General features: G+C 38.8%; 2 protein-coding genes across 9 annotated transcripts in view; one reads left to right on the top strand and one right to left on the bottom strand.

Annotated features, from left to right (window-relative positions):
• The window catches only part of LOC131435512 (pyrokinin-1 receptor-like), a 141610-nt gene extending 138400 nt beyond the window's left edge, over positions 1 to 3210 (top strand). For both annotated transcript variants that reach the window (XM_058603496.1, XM_058603505.1), the window contains one exon: positions 2126 to 3210. In XM_058603496.1, coding sequence (XP_058459479.1) covers positions 2126 to 2854 — 729 coding nt within the window. In that variant the 3' untranslated portion in view covers positions 2855 to 3210. The remainder of the gene's footprint in view (positions 1 to 2125) is intronic.
• An 8811-nt stretch (positions 3211 to 12021) lies between these two features.
• Positions 12022 to 24363, bottom strand: part of LOC131435489 (glutamyl aminopeptidase-like) — a 28403-nt gene continuing 16061 nt past the window's right edge. For 3 of the 7 annotated variants that reach the window (XM_058603455.1, XM_058603441.1, XM_058603474.1), the window contains exons 2-6: positions 19613 to 20609; positions 13413 to 14546; positions 12935 to 13358; positions 12798 to 12874; positions 12022 to 12738 (exon numbers count right to left, since the gene is read on the bottom strand). In XM_058603455.1, the coding sequence (XP_058459438.1) occupies positions 12084 to 12738; positions 12798 to 12874; positions 12935 to 13358; positions 13413 to 14546; positions 19613 to 20484 (3162 nt within the window). In that variant the 5' untranslated portion in view covers positions 20485 to 20609 and the 3' untranslated portion in view covers positions 12022 to 12083. Of the gene's footprint in view, positions 12739 to 12797; positions 12875 to 12934; positions 13359 to 13412; positions 14547 to 19612; positions 20657 to 24363 lie in introns of all 7 variants that reach the window. The other 4 variants (XM_058603465.1, XM_058603431.1, XM_058603447.1 and 1 more) reach the window with 3 other exon arrangements.

Raw genomic sequence — 24363 nt, 5'->3', positions numbered from 1 at the left:
AAGTAACGCTTGTAACACCAACAATTCACACAAAGTAAAGCATGTGACGACTATAATTTACATAATAGTGACGCATGTAACACTTCATAACACCTTAACTATAAAAAAACCGCATTTAACACCTATAACATAAGCACATGTAGTGACGCATGCAACGGTTCGTAACGCCTATAACTTACGAGAAAGTTACGCATATAATGCTCATATTTTATAAAAAGTTACTCATGTGACGTGTAGAACTTACAAAAAAGTAACGCAAGTAACAGTTCGTAACGTCTATAACTTACGAAAAAGTAACGCATGTAACGCTTCGTAACACCTGTAACTTACAAAAAAATGACGGCTAAGATGTTATGAAGCGTTACTTTTTTGTAAATTATAAGCATATATTTTGTAAATTAAAAGCAACGCCTACAACTTACAAAAAAGTATCGTATGTGAAGCTTCTAAACGTGTATAACTTACTAAAACAGTCACGCATGTAAGAATTATACGCTTATAGTTTACAAAAAGTAACGCATGTAACGCTTTATAATACCTTCATCATAAAAACGTAACGCATGTAACGTCTATAATTTACAAAAAAGGAACGCATGTAACACCTCATAACACCCCAACTATTTAAAAAAAACAATGCACTTAAAGGCTGAGGACAGTACCGTAAAGTGGTAGGTTTTTTGCTATTTTCCGGTTTCAAATTAAATTTTCTTGGAAACAGTGCAGAATATAGAAAAACCCACCAGACAATGTCTTCGAAATTTAGTTGAGAATATTCTGTGAAATTTCCAGAATGATTCATTGAGTTTAGCGGTCGTGTTGTATTTTTTTCTGCTTGAAGAACTGCTGAAAATTGGAACGCTCGAAAATACATACCTCTACTTGTTCATCGAATATCTCGGCTTTGAAGGCTTGTATCATAAATCTACCGTGACAAAGTCTAGATAATTTAGTTGAGATGCGATTAGTACATAAAAACATATATGCTATCGCGATCAAAATAAAGACTTGTATTTTTCTGTGAAACAAAGTCAGTTTCAATGCATCGTCCATTTTTTTTTTCGCTTCGTTTCCTAATATCATTCTGAAAAAGGAGAGAGAAAAAAAATTTGCTCGACAAGGCTGCCAAACACACAGACATTCAATCTTTGTGAAAGTTGAATATTTTTTCATTGTTCATTGGAATCCATGTAATGTCCAACCCATACGATAGATTAATGTGATAAAACTTCTTATCAAAATAATAAAATGTATGCTGGCAACCCGGTACAGTTTGCTCATATACGAGAGAGTACAAGAGAAATACGATGCGCAAAGGGAATATTAATGTTGAAATATGAACGCATGTAATATTTCGTGTAGCCTAAAACTTTCGAAAAAGTAACGCATATAACGCTTTTAATTTACAAAAAAGTAACGCATGTAACACTTATAATTTACAAAAATGTAACGCAAACGAGAGTAAAAGAATAGCAACATACATATCTTTGATGTCGATTATTTCATTTCGGATTTGCATATTTAAGTGAAAGAAACTATCAAAATGCAGTGCGGGATTCATTTCTGGCATTCAGAAGGGCCAAATTGTGGAATTCTCTGCGCTATTCAAAACTGTTCGGAGCATTTTACTCGAACGCGTCAAATGCTGGCTTTATTCGCACTCGTTCGGTGCGAATTTTGAACTGCGAAAAGTGCACTGATGATCTTTTTTCCGATTTTTAAAGATGAAATCTTAATATTTCTTCAGATAACATTTGGAGCCATTAGAAGTGCTGATTTTGCACAATGTTCCCCATCGTTGTCCACTTTTCGGTGTATTTCGCTCCAATGCAAACGACCAGCAGTAGGATGACGCAATCGATTTTCTTTGAAGACGAAACTTACTTGGCAAATGTCCCGCAATTGATTCAATATTTATGTGAATTCTATGGCGCCCCATAGTAAAGCAGGTCGTATTCACGACAAAAGAATTCCTAGCATTGTCTTTAAATTGACTGCTAGTGTTTCAAGTAGCCCCGACGAAGATTGTTTCCAGAAGTCAAGAATACATAACTCTGCAACCAAAACAAATCACGGACAGTACTGTAAATGTTTCAAACCATTTCCTCTCTTCCTTTTCTATTTCCAGCGCACCCTGAAACTGAGCTGCTATGTGGCGGAACGGAAACGAGCTGAGAACCAGAACCACACGTACAGTGCCCTATCACGGTACGGGATGACCGGTGGTTCCTTCAAGATGAACTCCACCCTGGGCTACGGTAACGTGATGCATCCAATGCGAACCCCTACCGATATGCAATGCTCCGGTCATCAGGAGTCGGAAATGTCACTACTCCGATGCGAACCGGGCCGCCACAATCCCAAGTCGGACGTCCAGTGCGTTTCGGTCAGCAGCCAATCGACGATCATGACTAACCTCAGCGGAAATGGCCGGCCACGGTCATCGTCGAGTGAAAGAAAGCAACCGAATGGACGGCTCACGGCACACCGTCCCAAATCCGGTAGTTTTGGTTCCAGAAACAGCATTCGGGTGAACGAAGCCGGCGGATGCGCGCTGGAGAATGGGGAACCAGGAGGCAAACTATCAACCATTGCGGAAAAGCTACGACGTGGAACGAAACGAGTTCTTCAACTCAGCAAATCTCCGGCAACTTCCCCGTCGAAGGATGATCCAGCGCTTCCAGGTTCAGGACAGGATCGAGACAGCAAACGCAGTCGGTTGAAAAAGAAGAAAAGTGTTGATTCGGTTGATACCAACACGATTAGTAATTCAAGCTTGAAAGAGTTCGACGAGGAGGAGTTTTCCAGTGCCGAGTTGGCTCGATTTATGGGCGAGGTCAATAACGAAATTCGCTGAACCGTCGTACAAGTATTTCTGAAGTACAAAGAAACTAATGGAAAAGAGCTTTTGGGCGTGTGAGCAACTGTTGTACAGTGAATTATACTGGGCTCAGGACTCAGAAATTATTTGGTGATGACTTTACCGTCAAACAAATGCAAGAATGGAGCTACGACAAGAATCATAAGTGGAAATTAAACATAAGAAAATAGTTTAATTAAGGACTTTCAATTAATTTTCTTTCGGAACGCAGCAGCTCTGCAATGGCAAATATTTTGTTGTTAGCTTCTGCCAACGTCGCGTGCTACTTTTTTTAGCTTTTCTAGTATATATCAAGGATCAACACGATCCGTATCAGGAAGTGCTAAGTATTACCGAAGGTGAATACATAAATCAGTATTTCAAAAATACGTTGAAATAAATAAACAAAAAATGTGCCGTATTTATTAAATCCCGGTCAAAATGACATTGATCCGTCTTTGGACTTTACTAGGTGGGATTAAAAGTAACCTCCTTGATCGCCAAAATGTGTTGCAATCGCAATGCTGTTGCAATGAAGCCTCATAGTCTACACTCGAATTTGGATTTACTAATGAAAATAATTTATAGAAGCATTCGGTTTGAATATTAATTATTCAAATTTCTAGTTTCTTCAACATTTTAGGAAAATGTTTAGTATCCTGAAATTTTGTCCCTTAAAAATTATGGTTAGGAAGAACGACAATGTATGGCTAAAAGAAGGCGAGTGAATAATGTCAGAGACATAGCTGGATGACGTGCATACGAATAAAACTGACTGGCTTTTTTCACAATCCCGAATATCGATAATTGTACGATTGATTGTGTAGATTTTGCAAACTTTCAATGCTTCAGAGTTCTAACGGAATAAGGCGAAACACACGAGACAAAATAAATTACAGGGTTTTGTAGGGGACAAGACCGATTACGTTAACTTAAAAAATACAATGATCAAATTAATTCATGCTTTCATTTGTATGAGAAATATCTACAACAAATCGTTTTGAGGCCATCTAGGATTTCTAAATAAAAGTTAGTAATGAATATGACATTTATTTCAATAACTTGCCTGTCAAATCCGACTCGAAAATACTAATTTTATAGCGATGTGGAAGAATATTCACAAATCGAATGTCGTCATCTTGGGTTTTGGGAATTCTAAAACCAAAAATTATTGATGCCGACTCGCCAAGCGTGTACAAAAAGTATCTATAGTTCCTAGAAAAATATATGGAAAATAGTAAAATATGATTCACTTGTCACCAAGCGTTTTTACAATTTCACGGTTAGGTTCTGCTCATTCTAGTGCGGATTGAATTGGCCCCATTAGTAAAGTAATACTTTTTCACGTCAAAATTTTTTAGACAGTGAGCACAACTTTGAAGATTTTTGCAGGTTTTTTTGGTATCGTCATTTTCTGTGATAATTTGAATTGTAAAAACTTATCACCCTCCAACTCCAGAATCGCAAGTTGGAAAAAGATTACGCTCTCCTATTCCCGATATCTTCGCCGGCGAACGACCGTAACTAGGTTAAAACCAGGTATAAATAAATGACATTAATTAAAACAAAAATTATATATTCGGAACCGGATTTCGGGAACCAGTGTAGCCGAAGTCGGTAAAAAGCAGTAGCAGTGACCTAAGGAATTGTAAGCCATTTCATTTGGTTCGAAATTTTTGAAAATCCTACAGCCATTTTGAAGATATTGGAGTGAGTCGGGGATCGAAAACCGACTATCGCGCTATAACTGAAATAAGTTCATTTTGGTCAGAAAGAGCAAATTGTCATTCAATTTCAAGGAATTCGATTACCACATGATCACGTATGAAAAAAAAATCTTGGGAGCTGAAAATATCGTGATCATATTTTCGGCATCGATTTGTTGGTTCTCGAGCGAACTGGAAAATTAAACTCGTTCGACCTGCCACTCGAAATTTTAACTACCCCTCAGTAACTGGTAATGTCAAAACGTAATCGCTTGAAAAAATGTAGAAACTGGCAACACAAGTTGATAAATTTTTGTCTATGCGAATAACGGTTACCATAACCTTGGTTACTGCATATTGAAGTCATGAGAAATGGAAACAGAACAAACTGCGGATCGGATATTTTAAAGCGAAAAATCAAAATGAATGTTTCGAGTAAGAAATCCTCTTTTTGTTGTAAATTACAACTGTTTCAGAATCAGACCAGTGAATCGACTAGTCATTCTGAATTGCTAAAAGAATTCTTTTGTCGTGAAAACTCACGAGTGATCCACTTGCTAACGAAAACAGTTGTCTAAGGATTTTTTGTCGTGAATACGACTTACTTTACTATGGGGCGCCTTTTCAAAATTTACCCTCTGAGAGAGTGATAAGTTTTTGATCGTGAATATCTCCTGTTGTATCTAACGAATCAACATAATTTCTACTACATGCCATCGGAAATATGATCACAATTTTATGATAAAATTTTCAGTTGTGTAACATAATCTCAAATAGTTCAAAATTAAACTTTTCTCAAATGTTTACTACAAACGAGTGTCAAAGAGGATAATACATAAGGCGCGTTTGCCTTTCTCGTATTTTTAAAGCTCATAGCTCAGTGATCTGTAGAAGGATTTATATAATCTAACTACCAATAGAATCGAAAATTCTCAACTTGAACGTGTATTGCAACAACATTGAAGTTTTTCAATAGTACACTATTGAAAAACCTGTTTGATTTAACCCATGACAGCACCAGCCAATCAGAACGCGAGATGTCTGCATCTATACAAGAACATCCATATAAAAGTTGAGTGGTTCATTTTTCCTACCATTTGCTGAGCATCTGTTCCCGAAACAAGACACACGAGAGCAACCGTTCTGCGTACAGGAAAGGAATTCTAACAAAGGGGTTGTCATACACTGCTACCAGTAGCAGGTATAAAATGAAATGTGATGTGAGAAATAGCGTCATTTAAGTTAAAGCAGCTACTCTGAACGTACGAGACACCGTCAGAACGATGGCACCGAACACCGGTAGAAAGGCAGATTTGTACCGTCACTAACACATTTAATTACGAACGGCAATGCGAAAGCGAATGTTGAACACATCTTTATACTGGTATGGGGTCGTGTGAAAATATGCCATGCGAAACAGGGTTGCCATATATACAGGTTAATCTGTATTATTATTATTACTATCATTATTATTATTAGAATGACTCTTGCATTCCGAAGATCGTCGATACATTTCAGACCAGGCCATTGTAATTGTCTCATACTGAGATTTCGAGAAGAATCAGATATCTTAGAACTTCATAGCTTCAATAAAAATGAACTACAAATTTGTCTTACCTAGCCTCCTATATTAGCAAATTAAAAAGGAATTGTTTCAAGTTTGGAATATATAGTTGTAGAATAGTAGCTGTTTAATCTAACTAATCTGTACTTTAATGTAGGTGCATCGCTTCAAACTCTGTTAGTGAAAAAGAGGAAAGCTTGCACAATTCATACAATCAATCAACTAACTGATATTCGGAAAAGTGATGGGAGCGTGTCAGTTTTTTCGTATTCACGACATCCAGTTATGTCTCTGACATTACCCACCCGCCTTTTTTGTCGTGAATACGACTTACTTTACTATGGGGTGCCTTTTCAAAATTAGCCATTTGGAAGAATGGGCAGAACTTCATCGTGAATATCTCGACTTGTATTAAAGGCAGCAACATAATTCTTTCACCATTTCATCAAAAATATGATCTGGAATTTAGGATAATATTTTGAACATTGTGGGATAATTACAAACAACTCAAATATTAAGTTTTCTTAAACTTTGAAAACAACGCGGAAAACTCTTTCATTTTGCTTGGCTTTTTCGCGCAAGGACGACTATTTTGAGGTAGTCAGACACATATCTTCAACTGACTGCGTATAAAAGAGGAAACGTGGTCGAAATTCGATCATTTCTTCTTGTGCGTTGGATGCAAGCAGACGTCGTGGGACCAGCAGCTTCGGAGAGTGCACCTTTTGCGTGGTGCCAAACCTCAAACGCTCAGGTCGTGCTCTCATTTGGACTTCAGTCGTCAGGTGGAGCAGTCGTCAATGAAAGCAGACCTTTTGCGCGGTATAAAGTCTCACTGGTATGCTGAAACTGGATTCTGGAACTATATTCCGGAACTTAATTCAGCTTCGAAATTATAGTTTTAGAATTGCAACTGATCTCTGAGTCTGTTCTTGGTTCTAAATTTAGTTCTTGAACTCAGGTCCAGTTCCTTATTCTAGAATTCTTCTATTCGGTTCATTTTAGAACAAAAATAATACTCTCAAAGAATTATGCGAAATTTTACTGTACGCTATACAACTCATTTGATGGTCGTGGCGAAAAATCGTCTTCAATTTTCAGAGTTAAGTTCCGGAATATGGATTTAGAATTCAGAGCCTGTGTGCTGAACTGGATTTTGGAAAAAGATTCCGGAACTGATTTCAGTTTCGAAATTGTAGTTCTAGAACTAAAATCCAACTGAATTCTGAGTCTGTTCTAAGTTCTAAATTTAGTTCTTGAACTCAGGTCCAGTTCCTAATTCCAGAATCCTTCTAATAGGTTCTTTTTGTCGTGAATACGACTTACTTTACTATGGGGCGCCTTTTCAAAAGTAGTCATATGGAAGAATGGACAGAACTTAATCGTGAATATCTCGACTTGTATTAATGGCAGCAACATAATTCTTTCACTATTTCATCAAAAATATGATCAGGAATTTAGAATAATATTTTGAACAGTGTGAGATAACCACAAACAAATAAAAAAATAGGTTTTCTGAAAATTTTAAAACAACGCGGAAAACTCTTTACTTTTGCTTGGGTTTTTCGCGCAAGGACGACGATTTCGAGGTAGTCAGGCACATATCTTCACACAATCGATCAACTATCAATTCGAACTCGAAATTGTAAAGAAATCGTGTCAGTTTTATTCGTATTCACGACATTCAGTTATGTCTCTGACATTACACACCCGTACTTTTTATATTAAGGGCTAAGGACAGTACCGTAAAGTGGTAGGTTTTTTGCTATTTTCCCGTTTCAAAATATATTTTCTTGGAAACGGTGCAGAATATAGAAAAACCCACCTTACAATGTCTTCGAAATTTAGTTGAGAATATTCTGTGAAATTTTCAGAATGATTCATTGAGTTTAGCGGTCGTGTTGTATTTTTTTCTGACTGAAGAACTGCTGAAAATTGGAACGCTCGGAAATGCATACCTCTACTTGTTCATCGAATATCTCGGCTTTGAAGGCTGGTATCATAAATCTACCGTGACAAAGTCTAGATAATTTAGTTTAGATGCGATTAGTACATAAAAACATATATGTCATCGCGATCAAAATAAAGTCTTGTATTTTTCTGTGAATCAAAGTCAGTTTCAATGCATCCGCCATTTTTTTCGCTTTTGTGTTCTGATAGCATTCTGAAAAAGGAGAGAGAAATAAAATTGGCTCGACAAGGCTGCCAAGCACACAGACGTTTCATTGTATATAAACACATTTTTTGTTTCGCAAGATTTTTTCATTGTTCATTGGAATCTGTGTAATGTTCGACCCATACGATAGATTTATGTGATAAAATTTCTCATCAAAACAATAACATGTATGCTGGCAACCCGGTACAGTTTGCTCATATACGAGAGAAATACGATGCGCAAATGGAATTGAGCTAGGAAACCTGGAATTCCTGTGAGAGACGTCGTTGCCAACAATGATGTTTTCTACATGAGTAGAATCAATGAATTTCTGACTAAAGCGAAGATCAAGTTATAATCTTTACAAAAAATAATGAATTGATTTAATTAACTCTTTAGCTTAAATATATATATTTGTCTAGTGTCCAACTGTCCCACGGCCTCGCAATGGTTCGTACCGATTTTGGCCTTGTCATTTGTCTTGTGTATGTAATTATGTATATGGAATATCAATAAAGGAAAAAAAAGGAAATTGAGCGAGCCACGTGGTCGATTTAGAACTCAACACGCGATCCTCTGTCCTCAGACCTTAAAGTCTGAGTTGTGGAAATTTTTTTTTCTATTATTTGTATTTATTTTGTATTTAAGTGTATAGCCCTGATACACTTCAGGAATCAGGAATCAGAACAAATTGGCTCAAATGGCACGTTCCCCTTGATATTTGGAGATTTGTGCCTTGCCATCAATTTGTTTTTAGCATCATTTTCCCGCTATATAAGAAGGAAGGATTGAAAGGAAATGGTAAGGGTTGGACTAAGAGGATGGGAAAAATTGACGACACAAAAACACATAAAAGCAGAAGTAAATTCTGCACCTCTAAGGGATGCTGAACAATCTGCTGAGGATCACATTTAGTGGAAGCAGAAGGAAATTCTGAACCTCTACGACACCATTCTGCACTCCCGGAAGAATGCAGAACGACTCGCAGTATGTACGAGCAGAAGTAAATTCGGTACCCCCCAAAGGATGCCAAACAATCTGCTAAACCCTATTTAAGGTGAATACAGAAGGGATTCATTCACTCCAGGAAGAACGATGAACCCTTCTGACTATAGCTCCTTACCACATTGGGTGAGAAACGAGAGAATATCCTTCAATTTTAGCTCCGCATACACAGACTCAACCATGTATGGAGAACCAAAAACCCGGATACGTAGCTGCGTCAATGCGAGACAGTTACATATCAGATGATATGAAGTACCATAATCGCATTTACACAAATCACACGAATAATATTCAGCACGTTGAATAGTAGCCATGTGATAATAGAGTTTGCAATGTCCAGTCAGAGCTCTGACCAGAATATTTCAATGATACTTGGAGAAATGCAGTAGACACTTTGACATTTTCAGATTTAAATCTGGTAGAAATGCTTTTGTCTGAGCGCAAGTTTGCAAGCTGCGCCAGTAGCTGACATGTTTGGATGCAGCCCAAGAACGTATCTTGTGCTTTATCCAACTAGTTGAAAGTGGTAAAGTTGGTTCAGGACCAACGAAATCATTCGTTGCACCAGCTCTAGCCAACTCATCAGCCCATTCATTTCCAGTAATACCAGAATGGCCGGGTACCCATAAGAAGTAAACAGCATTTGAAATGCTGAGGTCTTCAATTTGAGTTCGACATGCGATCACTAGATTCGACCGTGAGTCATTCGAACTGAGTGCTTTTAAGGCTGCCTGACTGTCGGAACAAAAATAAATACGTTTACCACAGATCCTCTGCTGAAGTGCCGATTGTACTCCACACAGAATTGCGTAGATTTCTGCTTGAAACACAGTACAGTATCTACCAAGTGAATGAGACTGCTTCAGCCTCATTTCACGACAGTAGACACCAGCACCAGCACGACCATTCAACAGAGAACCGTCCGTAAAACAAACTATGTGTTCATCAAGTTGTCGTTCCAGACAACCAGACAACCATTCCTAACGAAGAGGATAGCTCACATTGAATGTTTTAAAAGGAAAACTGCATGTGAGAGTTAGGTCACTAGGAGCGAGTAAATACTCATCCCACGTAACCATTTGAGACCACAAGCGAGTGTGGCTGGTAGCATAATCTAATGGGTTACTGTTCCAAAGGTCTGTAACCCTAAGACGGTATGCACAAGATAATGCTTCTTGTTTTAGGAACACATGTAGTGGTTTAATACACAGTAGCGCCTCAAGAGCAGCATTAGGAGTTGTCGTGAATGCTCCTGTCATCGCCATTAGGACCATCCTTTGGAGATGATTTAGCTTTGACTGAACTGTCGCGACTTCTCCTTTCTGCCACCATACAAGACATCCATATGCTAAAATTGGTCTAACAATAGTTGTGTAGATCCAATGAATATATCTGGGTTTGAGTCCCCATGATTTTCCAAAAGCTCGTCTGCATTTGCCGAAAGCCATGCAAGCTCTTTCAATCCTGAAGTCAATGTGAGCAGACCAATTCAGTTTTGAGTCAAGAATAACCCCGACGTATTTAACTTGATCGACCACAGTGACCTCTGAACCAAAAAACTGCAACGGACGAGGTCCTGTAATTATCCTACGAGGAGTGAATAGCACCATTGATGTTTTGCCCGGATTTACAGATAATCCAACCTGACAACACCATTGTTCAACAGATCGCAGGGCTTGCTGCATTAAATCAAAGAGAGTGTTAATGCTTATACCGGTCATCAATATATGATAATCGTCGGCAAAACCATAAGTCGTAAATCCAAGGTTATTAAGTTTCCTTAACAAACCATCAACGACTAGGGTCCATAAAAGTGAGGATAGTACACCACCTTGAGGAAAAACCCAAGATATTCCGTTTACGACTGCAATGTTTAACCTCCTGCAGCCCTTCAGCCATCGGCACGGAAATACACCTTGACTTAGGAGTTCCTTTTTTTCGTGGCCTTTTACGACATGGAACAGGAAACCAGTGGATCAATTCTTGGTAAAAAATAATTCCGCCGGATGCCACACGGCTTACCTGTTTGGTGGACTTATACCACCGGTACAGGTGGACCGTAGCGTTATTCTTAGCCAGTTGGGAAACCGCTACCGACACTACACGGCTATCTAGGCTGCTCAGAGAGGGAAGTTAACATTGATGGTCAACTTCCATGGATGGCCAAGCAGCAGCAGCCTGAGTTGTGGAAATTTTTTTTCTATTATTTGTATTTATTTTGTATTTAAGTGTATAGCCCTGATACACTTACTTAGCCCATCGAAAAATTTTTATACGAAGTAGATTCTAAATGTGAAGTCGGATTCGAATAAAATTCAGGAACTTTCTACGGGGTTACAAGACTCTTCATCAAGCAATGCTTCTTCTTTTGTCTTCGACATCGAAATCACCATTTTTAAAACGTTGAAACCATTCCCGACACGTTCTTTTACTCAGAGCAGCATCACCGTAAGTTTCTGAGAGCATGCGATGCACTTCAGCTGCATTTTTTTTTTCGAATTGTAACAGAAAAGTAAAACTTCCCGCAAATGGCGAGAATTGGGCACATAAACATTTTCATTTGCGAGCGCGAATAATACGAAAACGGCGGAAGCAAAGTTGTACACCTGATAGTTGAAAGATTTGTTACATCCTTCAACGATTTTTGTCAAAATATCATACCTATGGATTAAATAAAAGTACTGTGCAACTACGGGCGGACTTCTTCAATTCAGAAAAAAAATGCAACAGTCTGTTTACGTTTAAACTTATCACATTTAATTATCAGTTCAACATATAACCAATTTGTTTTACGTATCATCGTTGCGATGTTGCTGATTCTGTTTTCAACCAGTCAGCTATGATTTGTTGGTTCCTCTGGAGCCACTTAATATTGTTGGAAACATTTTCCAGTGCCTGTACACGAGCTGCCGCTCCAGCTCCGGATTCCGGATTACGCCTGAAGAAGTCTTCCAATTCCATCAGTCTCACCATGGACGTGAATCGTCCCGTAATCGAAGGAATCATTCGACCTAGATTCCTCTCGCCAAGAGTGAATCGTTCGACCAACCGGTCCCAGTTCTGTCGGACGTGATCCCAGGCTACCGATTCTCCAACTTTGTTGGCTGCAACACTCTGAATGCAACTAAGATGATCTTGTTGTCGAACCAGGTTCGTGTTCCAAGCTTCCTCGAGAAAGTCAGCCAGAACCCTAGCATCGGGGAATGCCGCCAAAGCACTCATCAGTTTGGTTTTCTCGTTGGCATCGGTTTCCGCGCTGAATCGTGTCTTCACCTTTTGCCAGTCCTCGGCGGTGCCTTTCTGTACGCCGTAGTAGTATACTACAGAGCGCACGTCCGGATGAATTTCATCGCCGGCATTCAACCATTTTTGGAATCGATCCGACGCTTCGGTAAGACATTTTTCGTGACCGAATGAACAGGCGAGATCCAAAATAGTAGTTCGAAGACGACTGAAATACGTAGAAAATAAATGATACAGATGTTTCTGAAATTGCATGAAACAAATTACTTCTTCATAAGATCTTCCCCTTCGACAGTCCATCCAACGGTGCGATATGCTTTATCAACTAGTTTACGGACATAGGCCTGAAACGAAATTAGTTTAGATTTTATTGATTTACTAACTAAATCGATAGGGCTTCCTACCAGTATGTCGTTGTATGAATCGAAATCGTAAATCAAATTCCGAACATTCTTCATCTTGCTTGAAACGGTTGCCCAAGGAACGTACTCAAGCTCGTCAGTTAGGAATTTGGTCAACCCGAGTGCTACATCGTACCGTAGCAGGGAAGCGTCAGCCAGAGCGAACGCATCATTCAACAACCCGGTGCGATCTCCAATGGTGAAGGCGTTTACATCATCCACCAATGCTTTGCTAAACTGATTCCAGACACTATCCGCGTAGTTTACCCTGTAGTAGCCAACCTGATTATGATTCAGCTTTATCCAACTCGTTCCCTCTGGGACATCAACGATATCTACATGGTCCACCGTGTTGGGGAACCATTTACGGTTAACCTGCTCTGGATTGCCAGAAGTGATGTAGGTTATAGGGATGTACCATTTGTAACTGAGGAAAATATTAGATTATTGGTAGTGAAATTACACAAACAGAATAACTAACCCAAACTCTGAGATCTCGGTTTCATTCGCCTCCAAATCGGCAAGGAAGCGCGACTGCGTCAGGCGGAACTGAGTGCCAGTCTGTACCACGGTGACGACCGGAAAACCTTTCTGCTTCGTGAATGTATCCATCACCGTGGAAACTGTAGCTCCCGTCTTTTCGGTGGAATCTTCATACAGTGCATCTAGTTCTTCCATTAAATCATTCGATACGCCGTTACCGTACTCGAGCTTTTTCAGATATGCTGTTACACCTTTCTTGAAAATGGGTTCGGAAACAAAGTCTTCCAACATACGAATTACCGAGGCCCCCTTGGAGTAGGTGATCGTATCGAATATCTCCGTTATTTGATTCGGTGTTTCGACCTTCACCACGATCGGATGTGATCCGAGCGTAGCATCTAGCGTTAGCACACCGTGCAAATTATCGATTGCAAACTGTTCCATAATCCCCCAGGCGGGATAGGCACTGTGCACTCCCTTGTACTCGATGTAGCTGGCAAATCCTTCGTTTAACCACAACTCGTTCCACCACTTCATCGTTACCAAATTTCCGAACCACATGTGCGCCAACTCGTGAGCAATAACCTCCGCCACTCGCTGTTTATTTGCCGTCGAGCTCGTTACTGGGTTGAACAGAATGCTTGTTTCCCGATAAGTCACCAGCCCCCAGGTTTCCATGGCACCCGACACAAAGTCCGGAATTGCTGCCATATCTAGCTTCGGCAGGGGATACTCAATATTGAAGTATTCGATGTAGTGCTTAATAATCGCGGTAGCTGTGTCCAGGGCAAAATCTATGTTGTTCATCTGAATCGGTGTGGCGTAAACTCGGAGCTCGAATGGATCTCCAATCGTTGGCGTAATGAGGTTTTCCTTGTACCGGAAGTCACTGACAATGAACGCCACCAGATAAGTACTCATCGGAACGCTCCGGTTGAACACGGTAGTGCTGAACCCTGTGGATGGGGTGTCTTCGAGGACTTTATTGACATCCATGTTGGACAGCGCCATGTATTTGTCGGTATTCGGATGCACCAAGCTAATGGCGTAGGTCGCTTTCAGCTGCGGTTCATCGAAGCAGGGAAATGCTTGGCGGGCGAAGGTCGGTTCAAACTTGCTGGTGGCGATTTTTCTGAGGAAAGAGATAGGGGAGAGAATTTTTTTAATAATAGGAATTCTAAATCTATATGAAACAATTATAAATTAAAGTTTGCTTTGTAGATGTTGGTGAAGTGTCAGTCATAAATCAGAACATTAGTGTATAATCAGGAATTTAGGTTAATATTTTGAACAGTGTGAGATAACCGCAAACAATTCAAAAATTTCCTGAAATTTTCAAAAACAACGCGGAAAACTTTACTTTGAAACTACCCAGTTTCGCATCATTTGGCACTGCGAGCGGATGTGTTGCAGTTTGTACGCAATGCTAGTTTCAACTCAAACAAGAGCGATTGCATCTTTTAACAGAGGTTCTGGTCGTTTGCATTGGAGAGAAAGAAAACGAAAAACGAAAAGTGGACAACATTATATATAATCTGCCTTTCTAATGGCTCTAAATGTTATCTAAAGAACTATTAAGATTACTTCTTTGCAAATTGAAAGTAAAAATCATCAGTTTAGTGAAAATCCAAAACAACTTGATTTGCTTCGTGCACTTTTCGCTGTGCAAAAATCTTTCGAGAAAAATGTTCCGAACTGAGCTTAATAACGTAGAGAATTCCAAAATTTGGTCCTTCAAAAAGGCAGAAATGAATCTTGTACAGTATCTTGATAGATTCTTTCAAAGAAATATGCAAATCCGAAATGAGATAATCGACATCAAAAGTTTCACAATTCACACAATCGATCAGCTATCAATTCGAATTCGAAAGTATAAAGAAATCGTGTCAGTTTTATTCGTATTCACGACATCCAGTTATGTCCCTGACATTACACAACCGTACTTTTTTCAAAAAAAAATGAATCTTCAAAATACAGGTTCTTATTGCACTTAAAAAAATATCGACATTCTTGTTCCGTTTTAATTTTGAAGAAATGATGAGTTTTCATGAAACACCGGACATTTTTTTAAAATTTTCGATATCCATTTTCAGGGTGGAAAGTCGTTTGCGAATTTTAATAAACCATTCAAATCAGTTCGTCGAGATCGCAAACTGTCTGTGTGTGTATTTGCCCAAGTGGCACGTTCCCCAAGTTATTTATAGATTTGTGCCTTTCCTGATGAGAAGTAAAAAATAAAAGGAACATGGTAGAGAAATGTTAAGTGGATGAGATGCGAAAACAGTACAAAACCAAACGAAATAAATCAAAGTGCACATTTATTAAAACCTCCAACTCGAAGATTTTCCAAAATCGACACCATTCTACTTTCCTGAAAGAATGCAGAACGATTCGCAATATTGATGAACAGATATAAATTCGGCACCCCATAAGGAATGCCAAACGATTTGCTAAATTCTTTTAGGATAGAAACAGAAGGGAGTCATTCACTCCAGGAAGAACGATGAACTCCTCTGACTATTGCTTCTTAGCATATTGGGTGAGAAACGAAAGAATATCCGTTAAATTTAAGCTCACCATACACAGATTCAACCATGTATGGAGATCCAAAAACGCGGATACGTATAGTTGCGTCATTGCGGGACAGTTACATATCAGATGCTATGAAATACGCAATCGCACCTACACAAATCATTAAAATAATACTCAATTTGCTGAATAGTGGCCATGTGATGGTCTGACCGGAATCCTGCAATGATGTTTTAAAAATGGTGATTTCGATGTCGAAGACAAACATGGTGGTGGAAGATAAAAAAAACCCAAGAAGAGCTTGCCGAATCGTTGGGAGTTAGTCAGCAAGCCATTTCAAAACGTCTCAAGGCCCTGGGCATGATTCAGAAAGAAGGAAAATGGGTGCCGTACATCGAGCGCCGTCTATTTGTATGTAAGCAACTGCTTTCGTAAACGGTTTTTACATCGAACCGTAACCGGTGATGAAAAGTGGGTTCGATACGATAATCCTAAACGCAGAAAATCATGGGGAAAGTCCGGGCATGCTACTTCGTCGAAGGCAAAACCGAATATTCACGACGCCAAGGTTATGATTTGTATTTGGTGGGATCAGCTCAGTGTGATTTACTACGAGCTCTTAAAACCGACTGAAACCATCACAGGAGATCGCTACCGAACGCAACTGATGCGCCTTAGTCGCGCGCTAAAAAAGCAATTAAAAGAAAAGCGGTCACAATATCAAGAGCGACCTGACAAAGTCATCCTCCAACAAGACAATGCTCGGCCTCACGTCGCAAAAGTGATCAAAAAGTACCTGGAAACGCTGAAATGGGAAGCTTTGCTTCACCCGCCGTATTCCCCAGATGTCGCCCCTTCTGACTCCCACCTATTCCGTTCGATGGCACACGTCCTGGCAGATCAACATTTTCAATCCTTCGAAGAAGTGGAAAAATGGATTGCTTCATAGATAGCGTCATAAAAGGACTCCTTTTTTCGAACCTGGATCCGAAAATTGCCGGAAAGAGGGGAGAAAGTTGTCGCTGGCGACGGACAACACTTTGAATAATACATCTGTAAGCACTTTTTCGCAAATAAGCTTTTAATTTTGGGAAAAAAACGGCGGAAACAAAGTTGTACATCTGATAAACTATATTTTGCAATCCATATGCTATCCTACAACAAGGTGTTGTTAAACTTAAAGGGAGTCTAAATGATGAAAAAATATCATTTTTGCGAAATTTTTCCAGAACTTTCGTTCAACAAAACAAATTCAAACGTTTTGCATAATACAAAGCATTATTCGAGGAACATTTTGTTTTTTTTTTCGTGGAAAAATAGGTCGGTATCTGTATCTCAGTACAGATTAATCCAAAGTCAACAAATCAAACAAGCATGGATAGAGCAGGTGTTTTTCTTTTTTTTTAATTTTTGGTGGCTGTTTAAAGTCAAAACTAGGATTTTTCACATAAAACGAAAAACGAAAAGGAAAACATTGGGGTCTGGTATTTTACATGTAGAAAGTTTGTGCAGTAGTTTCTGAATGACGATGGACACGAACTTTCAAAATCTGCTTTCGAGAAAAACGCGTTCAAAGGTTTTTGTCTATAAAATCGAAGGAAACAATTTATTCCTCTAGGGAGCCCGCAGGATCTAACATTTTCAAACCATTATATTTTTTCTTTTATATTTTGTTATAATGAAGCATTTCAAGAGTGTTTTGTCAAGTTTTATGGTCAATCGAAGCAGAAATCTTGGCCCTGTGCGCCGACCTTTTACTTCTTCACAATTTGAGATAGGCAAAGATAAAAGCCCATAGCTTAATGAGTTTTGTTCCGATAGACTTGAAAATTTCACAAATATTCTTGAAATGTTTTACTTTAAGAAAATACAAAGAGAATAATAAATTATTTTTCAAGAGTGTTAGACCCTACCTGCCCCTTAAAGATTTCATAGCACCTTTTAAATTTTAAAATATACTGAAAAAATTCTTCATCGAGTGCTACACCGAATAATACGAAATCGATTTGGAAAAAGCACCACTTTGATATTGATGAAATTTTACCATAAGACAAGTAATTATGTTCTACACCAATTGTCCATATGTTGCAAAATAAGTAGTGACGTACCAGGAAATTTGGCGCCCGGGGCAAAATAAGATCTGCCGCCCACCATCGTTGGTATAGTGAGCAAAAAATAAAAGACTGAGCTCCATCTCCGAAGAGATCGCTTGGCCGAGCAAAACAAGAAAGGGTTGATTTGCCGCCCCCTGGAAACGTTGCTCTGGAAACTAGATACGTCACTGCTTTTAAGGAAAAAAAACCATAACAAATTATGTGGAACAAGGAAACTAAAAATTCGAATGATCGATATTTTCAATCAAACAGTTCAAACAGTCGTTTCGTAGTGCATTCTGTGATACTTGCTGTCTGGCGGCGGCCTTCCTTTGACATGTTTCATATGAGACTGAAGCTTTAGAAATAATTTCGTTTATATTTATAGATTTACGTGCTTCCACAGTTTCGTTTTAGCATTGAACGACCAATCAGAACAATCGCTTACTCCTTCAAAACCATCATCTCCATTAGGGAAATCCAGTCAGTCAGAAAAACCTGTTTTAATCCACCTACACACTTAATTTCGTTCGGTAAATCTTGCCTCTTTTGACGAGTTTTGAACAGCCGAACTACCGAATATTTCCATTCTACTGATATATCAGCACAAATGAACATTTGTTGACAGCAGTACCTCAAGGTACCGCAGTGATAAAACGTGAATTTTACCGATAAAATCACCTACCGAGATTTGAACAGCTGAGGTCGGTAATCCAATTCAAGTGTGTATCAAGTTAATATTTTTTTTTTCTTTATTTTGAATCGTCGCACTAAATGATGAAACACACTTTACCCTATTGTACTGGAACTGGAAGTCAGACCGGATAAAATTAAAAAGCAGCCTATGAGACTATAGAAACTTTTGTTTGAGCCTGTTTGTGGAAATCGAAATCGGCCTCGGTTGTAAAGTCGGTTTTCACAGCAATTGCATAGCCTTTCTATATGACAAAGACAAAACAAGAAACTGCTCGCTATTGATCATAATTTCAATCAAATATTATTGAAAATTTCAATCAAATATCATCGAAACGTATAAATATTGCCAATCAAAACGTGAAATAATATTAATAATTAATACAAAATTGACTGAGCTGTGAGACTTCAAAACCCGACCACATTTCTACAAGTATTTCTCCTTGTGAAACTTTTATAGAATCCCGGACGTTTATCCTTACACTAAACTTCATTCGGTTATTTGTTCATCTTTTGGCGAGTTTAGAACTGCCGAACTACTGAACATTCTCATTCTACTGATATTCCAGCACAAATAAACATTTGTTGACAGCAGTACCGCTGTGATGAAATGTTCTTATTACTGAAAAAATCAGCTACCGAGATTTGAACAGCGGAGATCGGTGATCCAATTTAAGTGTGTAGGAGAATTGATGTTTGGTGATCACTTTGTCAAATAATCGAAAAATTTCTTGTACACATTGATTGATCTCTACTTCGATGGCTGTTCTCTGTGCTCTCACTGGATTCCGATTCGGGCGTAAAAACCGTTTATGCCGATTTCGTTTCTTAATATTAATGCAACGAAATATAAAAACCTATCAAAAATGTAACCAATCCTTACCTGGTAACATTACTGCTCTTGTCCCGGTAGGTGCTGCTATAGAAGCCAACGATTTTATTCGCCAAACTTCCGCTAAACTGCATACTGAGCCGATACTCACCCACCCCGATGTTGTCTGTTTCGATCACCCAGTACTGGTGCGGTTCATAGGCGTAAGTCTGCCGTACCATCACCGACTGCGACGATCGGTCCGGTAGCACCTTACTCAACAGTGTATCGCCAATCGTCAACTGATTACTGTGCAGCACAATGTAATTCGTTGGCTCACTGACGGTGATATCGATTCCGACTTGACCGGAAAACTTCTGCTGTTCCAAATCCGGCTGCAACAACAGTTCGTAGTGGCGCGGTTTCACATGACGCGGCAAACGAAAACTTAGTTTTTCAATCACTTTCGAGCCCATTTTCAACACGTTATTCATTCCACCAGATGCTCCAAAGTAAACCGAATTGGGCAGTAAAATGGCAGTTAGGTTGCTCTCGTCGTTAGCTCTATCAGACGGTCCCTTATCGTCGAACAATGCCGGTCGATTAAAGTGATCGATGCTTTTGCCAGATTTGGCACTCGTTTCTGTCAGTCGCCGGCCAGCTGACAGCTGATTAAGATACGCCGAAAGCAGCGGTGGCGAGTGCTGTGCCGACAGATTTTTACCGACCATCACCAGAGCCGTTAGCAAACAGAGACACAGCACAAAGAGAAAGAGACAAGCAGCGAGCAGCGAGAGAATGAGTATGGAGCGTCGTTTACTCTCGCTGGTCGCTTCCAGTGAAGCGGTGGAGGACATCATTGAGTTCCTCTGTTGGGAGTTGCTGGAAATGTGCGACGGTGGCCGAATCGAGGGTGGCCCCATCGCTTGTAGTTTGACTGTCATAACGGCAACAGTTTTTGGCACTATATATTAGGACGTCGTTCTCTCACATTCAGTAGTAGTAACTCATTCCCACGAAGTGAGTAACACAGCGCGCGCAATTTATTCGTTTCACAATTTCAAATCTACTAGGAAAATAGGTTTCGTTGGTTTTGATGTAAACAAATCTTACACTCTTCACGTGCTGACTCGATTAGTACAACCAGCCGGTTCGACTGCGGTATTGCGGTGAAGCGCAGAATTAGCAAGAGAGCGAAGCATTATGCGGAACAAGGGCAACTGGCTTGTTAATGTTTTAGTTATGACCTATCGCAAAGCGCCAATTTGTGAGAACGATTTGAATGCTTTCGGTTCGCTATCGAAAACAATTGTTTTCGAATGACTAGAAATTCCGGAGTCAACTATTCATGCTTACAATATCAACAACGGCTTGATCCACTCATGTTAAATTTAACCAAAGACACCATATTAACAAGATAGCCAGCTCTCACATTTCCCGAACAAATCATTGGCAACATCCTTTTTTGCGAGCATGGCGCCCTCAGGCGAGTCCGCATCGAACCTAGTACATAGAAGTAGGGGAGAGAAATGTCAAATTCGTGCGCGCCAAAATAGCCGCACTGCGCACCCATACAACTGACATGATATGTTGAATGTGATGCCGTGCGATGGCGTTGCTGAACTGAAGATTGATTTCACTCCAAGCTGACAGGGTCTGATTTAACCTACATTCAATTCAATATTGGAATTACAGAAACTCATACTCGGCCCAATTTCTTCAATTTAATTTGTTTTAATTAGTTGATTTCAAACAACTACACCCCGAGTTGAAAACAAACATTATGCTTCAAAACTTCGAGGCGGTGTTGAAAAATGAGTATAAGTTTTTCCAATGATTTAATAACCAGTGGAATGTGTTAGTGAACACAATCCTTTCATTTTCATGGTATGAGATTTTCCTTACTCAAGATTAATTCCAGATAGTATAAGAAAACCATTAAACTTCACATACTTCGATTCGGATGAAACTTGGCACACGTTTTCAGTATGACAAACCATTTGATTTGTATAGATAGAGAGACCAGTTCGACTCAAGACCGATCTTTAAAAAGGGCGCATGTATTTCTGCCCACACGAAGAACCCTAAGATCACATAATTACAATATTGCAATTGTTGTTTCATGCCACGGTTGTTTTCACTAAAATGTTGGTGATTTAAGTAGCATACCTGTTGATTTTGTCATAACCATTAGGTTAAACGAAATTGCTGCATTCAAATGCTATTACTTGGCGGAGAACGAAGACAGCAAAACGCAAAACAAAACTCCTCTCCTTTTCATCAGAAACATTTCGAATTGAAAATTTTCAATGGCAAATGAACGTCATTTAAGTCCAATGCGTAGTGGCCGTTTCATGTCAGTAAAAGTATGCAGAAGAACATAAGAGCTAACCGTAAAACAAGTTTTCCCTACAATGAAAAATGTTTGACGTTTTAAAATTGCTTCTAAAGAGAAGTGATAGCATTTGTATTTCCTTTAAAGTGAATCTGTAGCATTAGGCTTATCAACAACATTCTTGAAGTCGGAATTAGAAACGCTCTTCCAGCGAGCAATTCTGCAAGTGGAGGAAAAATTTCTTAACGCCCTGTGAACATTTTGCTGGTGATTTTCCTCTTGGGAATTATGATCTTTTGTTGCATTTCTATATAATCTGAGTTTAGTGATAACGCTTTAAGCAGCTACTTAAGCAAAATTTCGTTGTTCAATCGGTGAACAATTAGCTGCCCTCTCGAAGAGACTAGCAGTATTTATTGCAATAAGTGTCTTGAGTTGAAATAATTGAATAATTAGTTAAAACAACCGTGACATTTTTTGTTTTCATGCATACAGGTAACTTTGCTGGGATTGTGTCAGTGATCAGTTGCACGAATGACACCTCATTGAAACGTTTCATTTTTCGCTTAGGGTGTATGTCATTGTTCAGCTATAACGTTTCATTACTCGTAACATATGTGGTGCATGTCTTTGCTAGGTGTCATTGCTATACTGCCAACACGACAAATAAAAAATGACAGTTTAATAAAAAAGCAATTCCACCGCAAATGTCAGATATTTTTTTGAAATTTTATTTTTGTTTTTTTTTTATTTGGCTCAAATTTTGCATACGCGTTATTCATGGTCAAACGAAACAATTCGCATAATTAATTTGCCCTTTTTACTCTAGCTTTATATTTGAGAAGGGGCTAAGCAAAAATCCCTTGAAAATTTTCAATAATATATGTTTCAGAAACGTCTTCTGTAATGTTTTAGGTCATTATAAGAACTATGTAAAAATAATTAGTGCTGCTGAACAAAATCGGGTTTATGAGTTTCTCATGCAGAAAGGTTATGCAATCACTGTGAAAACCGCCTTTTGGACCGAGGCCCGTAGGGCCGAATGTCATATACCATTCGACTCAGTTCATCGAGTACGCAAAATGTCTGTGTGTGTGTATGTGCGTATGTGTGTATGTGACGGTTTTTTGCACTAACTTTTCTCGGAGATGGCAAATCCGATTTTCATAAACTTAGATTCAAATGAAAGGTCTTGTGGTCCCATACAAAATTCCTGAATATTATTTGGATCCGACTTCCGGTTCCAGAATCTTGGGGTAAAATGTGCAAAAAATTGTGAAAATAAGTGCACTAACTTTTCTCAGAGATGGCTGAAGCGATTCTCACAAATTTAAATTCAAATGAAACGTCTTTTGGTCCCATACAAAATTCCGGAATATTATTTGGATCCGACTTCCGGTTCCGGAGTTATGTGGTAAAATGTGCAAAAAAATGAAAATATGTTCTATTTTTCACAAACTTAGATCACAAATGAAAGGTCCTGTGGTCCCATACGTAATTCCTGAATTTCATCCGGATCCGAAGATATAGGGTAAAGTGTGTTAAAAATTTTATACCATCACTGAAAAGGGCGAAAAACCGTAAAAAGTTTTCTAAATCGACCTCAAATCTTCTCCAATTGATAGTTTTTATGAGTTATTTATTTCGGTTTTTCTTTTAGAATCGAAGAAAATTATTTTGAAGAATACCACAGTTTATATATGATAGTATAATTAATATGAGAAAGGCATCATTACACCACTAGGTGGATTAAAACAGGTTTTTTTGTTACGATTTTGGATGATCTTTGAATCTTCCCGCATGTAAAAATCTCATTATGTCTACCTAAAAACGTATTCAACAGCATCAATAGAGACAACGGACTCAAATCTTCCAGAAGTTAATATTGATATTTTTAATATATGAATCTCGAGTATGGCCGTTTAAAATACGTAGATCTATGACAGTGGCGTACCGAGAAAATAAGGCGCCCGGAGCAAAATAAGTCATGGTTTAGTGAGCAAATGCAAAAAAGAAATGCTGAAGTCCATCTCCGGAAAGATGATTTGGTCAAAAACAAAGGTCGCAGGTTTAGTTGGCCGCCCCCTAAAACAAATGCCCCAAGTGTTTTAATTTGGACCACCTTTTTTGAGATATTTGAATTTTAAGGTGTTTTTTTTAATAAAAAATCAAACGAAAATTTTTTTTCTGCATAACCCTTATAATTACCTAAAACATGGCAGGAGACAAATCGATCGGACCTACCGTTTCTGAAACATATTTAATTGTAAACTTTTAAGGGATTTTTGCATAGCCCCCATCTCAGAAGTAAGGCTAGAGTAAAAATGACAAACTTCTGATGAAAATCGCCTCTTTTTATCATAAAGAATGCATATGCAAAATTCAAGCCAAATAAAAAATAAAAAATCGATCTTCGATTTCGTATGGAATTGCTCTAAAACAAAAATCGATTAATTGTACCAAATTTTAACCAATCAAATTCAGAAAA

Source organism: Malaya genurostris, chromosome 1 (assembly GCF_030247185.1).
Source record: "Malaya genurostris strain Urasoe2022 chromosome 1, Malgen_1.1, whole genome shotgun sequence".
NCBI classification, from domain to species: domain Eukaryota; kingdom Metazoa; phylum Arthropoda; class Insecta; order Diptera; family Culicidae; genus Malaya; species Malaya genurostris.
This window is presented reverse-complemented; position numbering and strand designations above follow the sequence as displayed.